The sequence below is a fragment of the Engraulis encrasicolus genome, chromosome 11 (genome assembly GCF_034702125.1).
Source record: "Engraulis encrasicolus isolate BLACKSEA-1 chromosome 11, IST_EnEncr_1.0, whole genome shotgun sequence".
NCBI classification, from domain to species: Eukaryota; Metazoa; Chordata; class Actinopteri; order Clupeiformes; family Engraulidae; genus Engraulis; species Engraulis encrasicolus.
In genome coordinates, this window is record NC_085867.1 from 34,423,595 (window position 1) to 34,436,094 (window position 12,500).

The following is a 12,500-nucleotide window of genomic DNA, read 5'->3' on the forward strand; positions in this document are numbered from 1 at the left end:
CACTACCCTGGACTTGTCAGTACCTGAGGTTTTTTTCTTCTCTTCAGCCTTTTTCCGAGATCCTGGTCAATGTAATGGGGGCAGCGCTTTGTTTACATTTAAAAAAAAAACATTTTTATTTATTCCCAAAAACATCCAAAATGTTATACAACATCAGCAGACAACTAGCAAACAGCGGTACCTATTGGGAAAATATTTGCAGGAGGCCTATGTAAAAAAAAAAAGAAAAAAAAATCTATAGCGCATTATAAGCACATTTATAACAAGTTATAATATGCATTTTAATGACTTGCAACGTATTATGACGGCACTCATAATGCTTCATGATGCTTTATATCAACAGTTATAAATAACCATGAGTGTAGCTTATAATGCTTTATAAATCCAAGGGTGTTATGAGTGCTCAAGACTGGTTATAAATTGCAGGCTGCCTGATGGGGCTTATAGTACATTATGAGTACTTATACCGCTCTATGCACAGACCTGGATGATAAATTGTCATAAGGGCTCATAAGATGCTATAATGTTCCATGAGAGATCATAAGTCATCAGTGTGTGCTCTAAGTAAATTGAAGTTCACATGGATGCATCTATAATACACTGTATAATGCACATCTATAATGCATCATAATGTACTGTAAGCCCCATGAGGCAGCCTGTAGTTTATATCCAGTCACAAACACTCATAACATCCTTGGATTTATAAAGCATTATAAGCTAGATTCATGATTATTTATGAATGTTAATATAAAGCATCATGACACCTATTGGGTGTAGTCATAATGCATTGTAAGTAATTATAATGTGCATTATAATTTGTTATAAATGCGCTCATAATGCGCTATAGATATGGGCTTCATAGAAAGTGTTACCCAAAAAATGTAAACAAATTAGAATATCTCGGAAAGGGCTGAGCCGAAAAATGTGCCATCACCGGCTACTGACAAGTCAAGGGTAGTGTGAGCAATACAACAGCATATTGAAATTGACTGAACTGGTCCTTTAATGCGGCTGAGTATCCATACCATGGCATGAGTATGGGCTAAACTCTACAGAAAACACAATACATAATGCCCTCATTCATATGCCAATCTTGATTTGTTTTTATTCTTGTTTTTGTTGTTTTGTTTGAACCTCCATATTACATCAAATTTGAACAATATTGTCAACAAAGCTCAGCAGTGGCTTGTACGTAGTAAAAGAGAAAAGACCACCAAACTACAGCACACACAAATTCTTTGTCTCTCATATTCTTTAATTTATTCGTATAACCAACACACTTTCTACAGTATCTGCACCATCTTAAAATATGCAAGGGGTTACAGACCGCAAGTACTACAGAGCGCCAGGATGCGCCATCATATCTGAATTATGGAGGGTTACAAGTTCATATTAAAATAATAGCCTCCGTGTTTCATACAGTAACGGCGCAAAATAGCCTGATACCATTAACCTCCCGTGAACCCCATTAAAATTCATGCGCTTCCTTCACACCTCCATGATAACCACCGGGTGATTAAATACACGGGGGTGGCACTGTCAAAGTATGCACGCTCACACGCACTCACGCATGCACAGATGCACGCACGGATGTACGGATACATACACACACACATCCAATTGAATGAGTGCACATGTATGCAAGATGCCACTATAACTAGGCCTATATAACTATAACTAATCTCACGCGAGAGGTTCCCGGTTCACATCCCGGACGAGCCTGCCTGTTTGGCACCTTATCAGCAAACTCTGTAGTACCTTGATAGTAGTATCAGTATTAGTATTGGTATTGGTATTAGTATTAGTATTAGTATTAGTATTAGTAGTAGTATTACTATTAGTAGTAGCAGTAGCAGTATTATTATTATTATTATCATTATTGATATTATTATTATTATTATTATTATTATTATTATTATTATTATTAGTAGTAGTAGTAGTAGTAGTAGTAGTAGTAGTAGTAGCAGTATTAGTAGTAGTAGTAGTAGTAGTAGTAGTAGTAGTAGTAGTAGTAGTAGTAGTAGTAGTAGTAGTAGTAGTAGTAGTAGTAGTAGTAGTAGTAGCAGTATTAGTAGTAGTAGCAGTATTAGAAGTAGTAGCAGTAGTAGTAGTAGTAGTAGTAGTAGTAGTAGTAGCAGTATTAGAAGTAGTAGTATTATTATTATTATTATTATTATTAGTAGTAGTAGTAGTAGTAGTAGTAGTAGTAGTAGTAGTAGTAGTAGTAGTAGTAGTAGTAGTAGTAGTATTTGTAAAGCAACTCTACTCTACTCTACTCTAAATTTGACTCTGATGACCTGGATGAATGACAATCTTCCCCTCAACACGCTCAACCCAAACCCAGACAAACACACACCTGGCTGGGATGCTGGCAATCCATCTGCAGTAGCCGGAGGGTTGGAATATTGGGTGAGGATCACTGCAAAGCTGATTATATTATGCAATCAAATACCAGCCAAAACTCTCAGCCCAAACACAGACACATCTCAACCTCGGCTGTCTGGCGAGGCGAGTCTGGTTTCTTTCCAGGTGGGGTGTAGAGGTGTGTCGTTCATGAACGAGCCGGTTCTTTTGAACGGCTCCCTGAAGTGAACGATGGGAACCGGATCACAGCTGGGGGAGCCAATCGACATTATTTTAAGCACGTGACCTCGACCAGAAAAAACACAATTGTTTGCCTCAAGGAGTGGCAAAAACGGTCTTTAGAAGCAGCAGAATAATCAGTTGTTGTTTGGGCAAAATGACCTTGTGGTGGAGTCAAAATATTACATTCTTAACACTGAATAAATAATTTAAAAAAGAGCAAAAAGAGCCAGTTTTTTGAACGGCTCTTTGAAAGGAACGAGCCACTAAGATCCGGATCCCGACAAAGAGCCATAAATCCCATCTCTAGTGAGGTGAGGACGAGACACGGACAGGCATTCAAACCAAAGTTTCATGCTGAATACTTGTTTACAAGTGGAGGAGATCAGCAAATGAAAACAAGAAATGATATGAGAGACAAAAGGAGACCTGAGGAAACAGAGAGAGGTGAGAGGAGGTTATAGAGAGCATGAGTTTACTAGTGTTGCTCAGACAGGCTTTCCAAGGTACACTCTACCTGAGGCACAGACACAAACACACTGACACACACGCACAACACAGCATAAAACCACATACCGTATGCAGGCACACACAGAAGCAGTGCTGTTGTTAGTCTGGGTTTCAAAAATCTGCCAACTAAAACACACACGTACGCACACACACACACACGAGCAGACACACACACACACACATACACACACACACACACACACACACCCATGCACGCACGCAAACACACACACAAAAACACACACATACACAACCGCACGCACACACACACACACACACACAAACGCACACGCACACGCACACACACGCACGCACACACACACGCACATGCACACGCACACGCACACACATACACACACACACACACACACACCTAGTTCAGCTGCCGGTGAATCTATCCCCAGAGTAACGTGTCAAGCGCTGAAATTCTCTCATCTACAAACCTGGCCTGTTTCCATTCACACACTGGCTCCAATGAGAGCATAACCATGAAGAAAATTACACGTTTAAAGTGTTAATTCCCTAGACAACAAACAAACTCTTAACCCTGTAAGAAATAGGGCTCGGATGTGTGGAAAAGAAGAAGAAAACAAACAAAACAACAAACTGAGAAGTAGTAATCCGAAGTGGGGAAATATCGGCTTTGAAATCTGTTATCCACAACATTGTGGAGATAGGGAGATATTATTGTGTAGCACAAGGAATGTACTTTTAAACAATAATAACCAATACAGTGCATTCCCCTTGATACAAGTCCACAGGGCATTTGGTGTCGGAAAGAGTACCTCTGCCAGGAAGTGTGTGTGTGTGTGTGTGTGTGTGTGTGTGTGTGTGTGTGTGTGTGTGTGTGTGTGTGTGTGTGTGTGTGTGTGTGTGTGTGTGTGTGTGTGTGTGTGTGTGTGTGTGTGTGTGTGTGTGTGTGTGGGGGGGGGGGGGTTGTTGAAGGGTGATAACAGTACATCAAAAAAAAAAAAATACACAAGCACACTAGACACACATGCACGCACAAAAGCATGCACGCACGCATGCACACACACAATCATTCAGCCAAGCATGCACACTTGCGTACACACATACACACACACACACAAACATTCACACACACACACACACACACACACACAAACATTCACACACACACACACACACACACACACACACACACACACACACACACACACACACACACACACACACACACACACACACACACACACACACACACACACACACACACACACGCATGCGAGCACACACCACACACACACACACACACTCTCACACACACACACAAACTCTCACTCACTCACTCTCTCTCTCTCTCTCTCTCTCTCTCTCTCTCTCTCTCTCTCTCTCTCTCTCTCTCTAGGCACTGCCAGCACCCTCTCCTATCAGCGAGCTGGGAAATAGAAAGTGCCATATTTTGACATATTTATTACTGAATAGGTGTCAAATGACTGCAGAGGACTGATAAGAATGGGGCTGAGACATCAGAGAGGGAGGGAGAGAGAGAGAGAGAGAGAGAGAGAGAGAGAGAGAGAGAGAGAGAGAGAGAGAGAGAGAGAGAGAGGGAGAGAGAGAGAGAGAGAGAGAGAAAGAAAGAGAGACTGAGACTGAGACTGAGACTGAGAGACCGACAGACCAACTGACTGAGAGAGAGGGATGGAAAGAGAAGGAGAAAGAGGCATGGAAAGAGATGGAGAGAGAATAGTAAACGAAAACAAAGGGAGTAAGGGGGATAAAACTGTCCTGACTGCAGGCCCACATCAACTGATAACACAGAAAATAAACAAAGCAAAATGGAGCATCTTAATACCCTCTATTGAATGTCATTTTGTTGTCCTATTACCAGTGAGCGAGGCTTATTCATCAACAGCCAGGCTCCGCTAAGGCATGCAGCCCATGGAGTAAAGCAAAGGCAAGGGCAATACAGTGGATGGGGATTTTACTTTGCTGAGAACAAACTCTCACAGATGCACACACACATGGGCATACAAGGAACGCTCACACGCACACGCACACGCACACGCACGCACGCACGCACGCACGCACGCACACACACACACACACACACACACACACACACACACACACACACACACACACACACACACACACACACACACACACACACACACACACACACATTCACAGTTTACCTTTACTGCGTCGTCGTCCCCTGTGTTCCGTGTAGAACTTCATCTGAATCTCATCCTCCACTTCAGAACTGTGGTCACCTTGACGACCAAACGCATTCCCTGAAAGAGAGAGATAGAGAGAGAGAGAGAGAGAGAGAGAGAGAGAGAGAGAGAGAGAGAGAGAGAGAGAGAGAGAGAGAGAGAGAGAGTAAAATATGTTTAACAGTCCTTATTTATGCATTGTCACATCATTTCACAATGTACCACATTATATGCCACGCAGATTCCCGGCCTGCTGAGAATATGGCGTTCATGTAGAACTGACTTCATTAAACATTTAAAGCAGCACTAAGATGCCTTTTGGCTCCTTTGCCTGTAGAACCACAGGCCCACTCCTATTGTAGAATTAAATAAAAAAAATAGTTGAGCTCTTAAAACAAGTCCTTTAGGTCAAATAGGCCATACGTAGACTGTTTGCAGGGGGGACTCGCACACAGAATGACAAACTCAAAAAGAGGTTTTTTTTTTCAGTGCATATTTTTATGATCTGAAAAAAAATCTGTTTGAATTTGTCATTCTGTGTGTGATGCGTCCCTGCAAACAGCCACTCCAATAGCATAATGTAGAGCTCTAACAATACACCTGATTTAGTTTGTATCACGATTTTTGACATTTGACATTTTTAAGTTAGAAAATTATACTTAAAGGACATATACCACTCCTGAAATATGTGCTTGATGCAGGTTCCCGGCTGTATGTGTAGAGCAGAGCTATTCAAATGGCGGCCCTGGGGCCAGATGCGGCCCTTGGACAGCAAGGTTCTGGCCCCCCACAAGCCCCTTGAAATACAGAATCATTTTTCAGAATTTAGAGATACAATTATGGTTTCTGTATAGAGCTGAAATGGGACACGGGACGTTAAAATGCAGGAAATTAAATCTAAGAAATGCCAAACTTTCTGGGGGTGGAGCCCCCCTCAATGAAGTCTCCCATATTTTTTTTCAATGATGGTCGGCAACTATAATGCATACGTATAGTTCGGCCCCTTTAGTGGGTGAAATTTGAAAAACTGGCCCTCGTTGACATTTAATTGAATACCCCTGGTGTAGAGCAAGGCAAAACTGCAGTCATCTGACGAGAGTCAGGTTACTCTGTGGCTGCTGCTTTTGACCTGATGGAAAACTGCAGGAAAACGGACTCTCTTCTCATAACATCCTGAGATCTGTAAACCTCATCTGGTACATGCAGGCAGGGCCGTAACCAAACATTTTCAAATACCGATGTCAAATACTGCTGTACTGCATACTGTACATTTAGAATGCTTCAGACACTTCAGTCAAACTCTTTTCATTAATCACTGCCTTGAGGATAAATGGGGGTGACGTATACAGACTGAATTTGTCTGTATAAATAAATGTTATATTTTATATATTTTATATATTTCTATTTATATAAAAAAAATAGAAACCTCTGTGTCCTCAATGGTAGTTACGGACTTGCATGCAGGCATGGCGAATTGTGAAATGTCACTCACCCTGTTAGGATTTGAAGAACCACTATTTTGGAAACGTTATTTCAAGGCTAAAAAAACCCAGACTTAAATCCACCATCCCTTCACTACTGACACGACACGCAAGTTCCTCAAATATCGAGAGGGAGGGAGAGAGCGAGAGAGAGAGAGAGAGGGGGAGAGAGAGAGAGAGAGAAGTAAGGAGGAATAACAGGAAAAAAGGGAGAGCATGCTAATGTGTTTAGATGATAAACATGAATTTACTGGCAAAAAGACGAAACAGCACCTCTGAGAGTCTTTGAAGTCTAGCTAGCAACCTGTCATAATTTTCACAAGAAAGACCATCGCCTATAAAATGCTTGGAAACGGGTGTCAGAATGGATCAAATGGAACATGCTGGAATCTGCCACTTTAGTAAGGTTTTAGCGGATAAAAAAGAGAACACACACGACACACACACACACACACATACAAGCACACACACACACACACACACACACACACACACACACACACACACACACACACACACACACACACACACACACACACACACACACACACACACAGAAACACACACAGAAACACACACGCGTGCGCATCAGTTGTGTTTGTACAAAATGCACTTGGCTTGTCTCATCTTGCTCCTCCTGTCTTATATACGGAGCTGCACTCTTTGAGCGCAGAGCAACATTTACGGGCACGTATGAATAGCTTTGCAGCAACATTTTTTTTGGCTGGCCTTTTTATTTTTTGCATACCGTTTTTCAAATCTGGCACCTTTAGAGGAGATGGAGCCGGAGCCATTTTCTGTCTATGAAAAACAACCTGTCAAGGCACCTTCGGGGGATGTGACCTTTTCGCTTGTGAATGCTCATGTGGCCTCACTGTATACTGTGCACCACGGAGCAGAGCTGAGCGGACCATAGAACACTCACTGTCACCCTGCACAACAACAGGGTCATGGCAACAGCAGTCTGGTGGCAGTTGGGAAACTTTCACTCATCAAAACATCTGTGTGTGTGTGTGTGTGTGTGTGTGTGTGTGTGTGTGTGTGTGTGTGTGTGTGTGTGTGTGTGTGTGTGTGTGTGTGTGTGTGTGTGTGTGTGTGTGTGTGTGTGTGTGTGCATGTGTGTCCACGTGTGCGTGCGTGCGTGCGTGCGTGTGTGTCTATGCATGCGTGCGTGTGTGAGTGTGCATGTATGTATGTGTTCGCGTACTTAAAGCCCATTCTATATTGCATTATAAGCATATTCATAATTAAATGATAATGTGCATCACAATTAGTCACAATGCATTATGGCTACACTCATAATGCTTCATGATGCAGTGTATCAACAGTTATAACTATACATCTAGCTTATAATGCGTTATAATAAATATATACACTACCGGTCAAAAGTTTGGGGTCACCACACTTTCCTCCCACAATGCTTCTTTCTGACAGTTAAGCTTATTCCTTTTCAATTTCAGTTCTAGTATAAAATCAGTGTATAGAGTTATTGTTCCCTGAAACCTGAAAACTGTTGAATGGATTTACTTGTATAGACAATGCATAGAATAGACCAAAATGTATCACTAACTTTTGACTAATCAAAGTGTACCTTTACTAAGGTAGTGTCTAGTCTGGTGTACTAATCAAAGGTAAGACTCCGTTGGTATTAATAGTAGCCAGTCACGACTCTACAGATTCATTCCCGGGATGAGATGAGGTCAAGAATTGCCCATGAGCTCTATGAGCCCCATGCATGCAAAAGTTGATGTCTGCTTCTGTCAGTCCATACAATGCCGGATGATATACACATCATTTGAAAGAGGAGAATCTACACTTTCCAACGATGTATGGCACTGGCTTGCACACTAAAACATCGCTGAGACAATGGATCGTGCATTCATAAGTAGCTTCATTCTGATGGCTAGAAAGTCATGCAGCTACTTTGACTTGAATTTGTGGACGAGGTGACAACTCAACAAATATCATACACCTACCATTGGAACAGGCAGACACTGAGCTTTCCAATAGTTCCATGCATTCTCTGATAAACTAAAGATATGTCTGTAGAAAAATGGACTAAAACACGTATTTCTATGTAATAAATGGGTGAAAAAGCTTGGTTAGATTTCACTCTTCTGTCCAGTTTAAGCAATTTTATGGGTAATCAAACCTTTTTTCACCTGTGGCTGTTCACTACCTTCCATTATTCAATTTCAAGCTATTTAAAAGATGTTGAAGACTTGAATTGCAAACAAATAACTGGAAAAATGAAGGTGACCCCAAACTTTTGAACGGTAGTGTAAATAAATAAATATATTAACACCCTTGTATTTATAGAGCATAATAAGCTAGATCTATAGTTATAACTGTTGATAAAATACATCATGAAGCATTATGAGTGCACCCATAATGCATTGTGACTAATTATGATGCACCTTATAATTCATTATGAATATGATTATAATTCACTGTAGAATGGGATTTAAGTAAAGTGTTACCCTTTTTTTCCTGTTCTATGCAGGAAGGACTCCCTGGACTCAAAGGAGACATTCGGCAACAGATGAGTGAATTACTCTGATGACAAATTCAGCGAGTGATCTTTGCATTGAGCTGCATCCTCGTCCCTCTATAAATCCATCCATTATCCCATTCAGACAGTACCAGATGGTCAATAGCAGTCCTCCTACACAGTACACACACTTATAACTGGGCGAATACACAGGCCGCGACGCGATTGAAGAGACAGAGAATCGCTTCTGTGCAGCAGCATGCGATACGAGCGAGTGAAGTGACTAGAGTATGTCGGTTACAAGCAGAACGCGAGCATTCAAACACTCCCATTGGCTGTGGTCACTAACATTCCCAAGAGTTCAACTACAAACTGTCGCTCTCTGCGTGCGAATCGCATCTAGTCTCCAGAATCGCTTTTGTTGAGCGACTCAATACAAAGTCAATTACTTCCGTCGCTCGCCTCGCTGTTGTCGCGGCCGGTGTATTAGCCCGGTAAGGCAGCATTCAGTGCCTGACGACTAGTGCTCAAGAGCAAACGCGCACACCAAAACACACACGCACACGCACACGCACACACACACACACACACACACACACACACACACACACACACACACACACACACACACACACACACACACACACAAACACACAAACAAAGCAAGCCTTCAGTGTCCAGTGGCTTCAGTGGCAGTCAGGAGAAAGCAAAGCATCTAAATAGTCAGACATCACTGTACAACACTGTTCACTCTCCGTGGTCAGGAGGAAGCTAGTATAGTGTCAGACACACACACACTCAAACGTTCACACACACTCTCTCTCTCTCTCTCTCTCTCTCTCTCTCTCTCTCTCTCTCTCTCTCTCTCTCTCTCTCTCTCTCTCTCTCTCTCTCTCTCTCTCTCAGCAGGGGTGAGATCTCTGCAATATCCCCCCGGCTATTGACGGTTCAGCTTGCTCTGTTCAACAGTGTGTTTGCACAGACAGTGTGTGAGGTTATTGCGGGGGTGCATGAGAGGTGAAGAGTAGCAGAAGAGAGATGAAGATGGGCAGAAAGAAGTGAAAACAGGAGAGGGATGTAAAGAAGTAGAAGATGATAAGGGGAGGAGAATAGAAAGGGAAGGAGGAAGGAGGATAATGGTAAAAGAATAAAACATGTTGAGATACAAAGCAGGACATGGAAAGATGAAAGCCTAAATGTAAAGAGGGATAGGAAGAAGAGGTGAAGAAGAAGAAGAAGAAGAAGAAGAAGAAGAAGAAGAAGAAGAAGAAGAAGAAGAAGAAGAAGAAGAAGAAGAAGAAGAAGAAGAAGAAGAAGAAGAAGAAGAAGGTTATGTATTGATGCATTTGAAATCAGAGACAATAAAATGCAGTCTCAGGCACAGAGAGTGACCAGTCAGAGGGCAACAGTAGAGGAGATGTATGGAACAGAAATGTAAGAAAATATATCCCTTCTGTGGAGCAGGTAAATACACATGTTGGAGATGAAACAATTTTAAAATCACATCAGATCGCAACTGTCAAACTTCTGTCTGAACGTAAAGACTGAGACAATACCCGACATTCTATTTTTAATCGTAAACGTCAAACAGTGTTTGATATCTACAATTTGTGGTCAGCAACTCTTTGAGTGGGCAAAATTCTACCTTACAACGTCGCACATGAGAAAATTTGCCTGACAACTGCTTCCGATGTCGTGGAGTAACGTTCCACAGGTTGTCATAAGGGGGGTCTTCAGCCGAGAATCGCACCGCTTGTCTAGTTTGAGCCCACTTTAACACATCTTCTATTTGATTAGTCTACACCTGGTCATGGGGGCTCGATTTCACTTTTCTTTTCTGCCCAAGACTCTGCATGCACCTAAATAGCCAATAGCTTTTTTTTCTCAGCTATCCATTTTATTTGGAAGGGAGAAAATTTACTTAGAACCCCAGAGTAAACATATCGCCAAGTGCACAGAGCAATTTGTTACAAATGTGTGCCTTTTTGGAGGCCATTTATACATGCCCAAGGGCACAATCTTAAGATTGACACATTTGCACACACAAACACACACATTCATAGACACAGACACAGACACAGACACACACACAGACACACACAGACACACACAGACACACACACACACACACACACACACACACACACACACACACACACACACACACACACACACACACACACACACACACACACACACACACACACACACACACAAAAACACACACACACACACAAACACACACAAACACTTTTGTTCCCCACTCTGTGTTCCTCATTTGAAGGTCTGCAAATGCAATAAGGCGCTGATGAAGAGAGATGGATGGCGAGATCAGACGCTAGCAAAGCAAAGCAAAGAGGAAGGGAAAAGGGAGCCACTAAACAGAGGCAAAGGCAACTGTGCTCCACAAGGTTGAGGCTGTGTTTTGCGTCAGGCAATCTACTTCAAACGCCCATGAAAGAGACTGGCTGAATAAAATGCCTTCGGAAGGGGAAAAAAGTGAGAGCGTACGGAGTGTGGGGGGGTGAGCGAGGTAAAAACCTTCAAACCAATTGTGAGTCAAAGAAGGACACGGAGAAAAGGCAAAGAAAAGTAAGGAGGAATTCAAAAAGATGTGAGAAACACGGATTGAAAAAGGTAGAAGAGAGGAAACAAAAAGAACAGAAAAGTGAAAGAGATGGAGATGAGAGAAAGGAGAGGAAGGACAAAAAAGGAACACATAAGAAAAGTGTGTGTGTAACGGAGGCCAACTAGCAGAGTGTGGTGAAGGAAGTATGTAAACCTCCCTCCCGAAGCCTCATACAGTAGTGGTATCGCTGACCTATCGGAAGGGTCCTTTCGCTCAGCAGTATCGTGTTGTGCCTCCCATACCCGAACCAATGCATTGACTAGGAGGTAACGAGTTCGAGACCTGAGGGGGACAGACTGCGCAGGAACACCTCAGATGCACATGTTGCATGTGTGAGTGAGAGAGAGAGAGAGAGAGAGAGAGAGAGAGAGAGAGAGAGAGAGAGGGAGAGAGAGAATAATAAGAAGAGAGAGATAATGAAGACAAAATAAAGACAGACACAGGCAAAGGCAGAATGTCAAAGAGAAAACACTGAATGTTCTGTATACAGAGCCAGCCCTTGGAATTAATTGCATTTTGAAAAACAGCATTAACATATGTGATGGGAACTCAGGGATAATACCTCAGAAGTACGAGCATATCCTGGAGCAATGGAATGTGTGTGTGTGTTTGTGGGCATCAAATGG

The 12,500-nt window shown here is 42.3% G+C and overlaps 1 protein-coding gene across 1 annotated transcript in view; it reads right to left on the reverse strand.

Annotated features, from left to right (window-relative positions):
* The window catches only part of LOC134458283 (astrotactin-2-like), a 498,215-nt gene that overhangs the window by 364,436 nt on the left and 121,279 nt on the right, over positions 1-12,500 (reverse strand). The window contains exon 3 of the mRNA XM_063210506.1: positions 5,253-5,351. Within this exon, the coding sequence (XP_063066576.1) occupies positions 5,253-5,351 (99 nt within the window). The remainder of the gene's footprint in view (positions 1-5,252; positions 5,352-12,500) is intronic.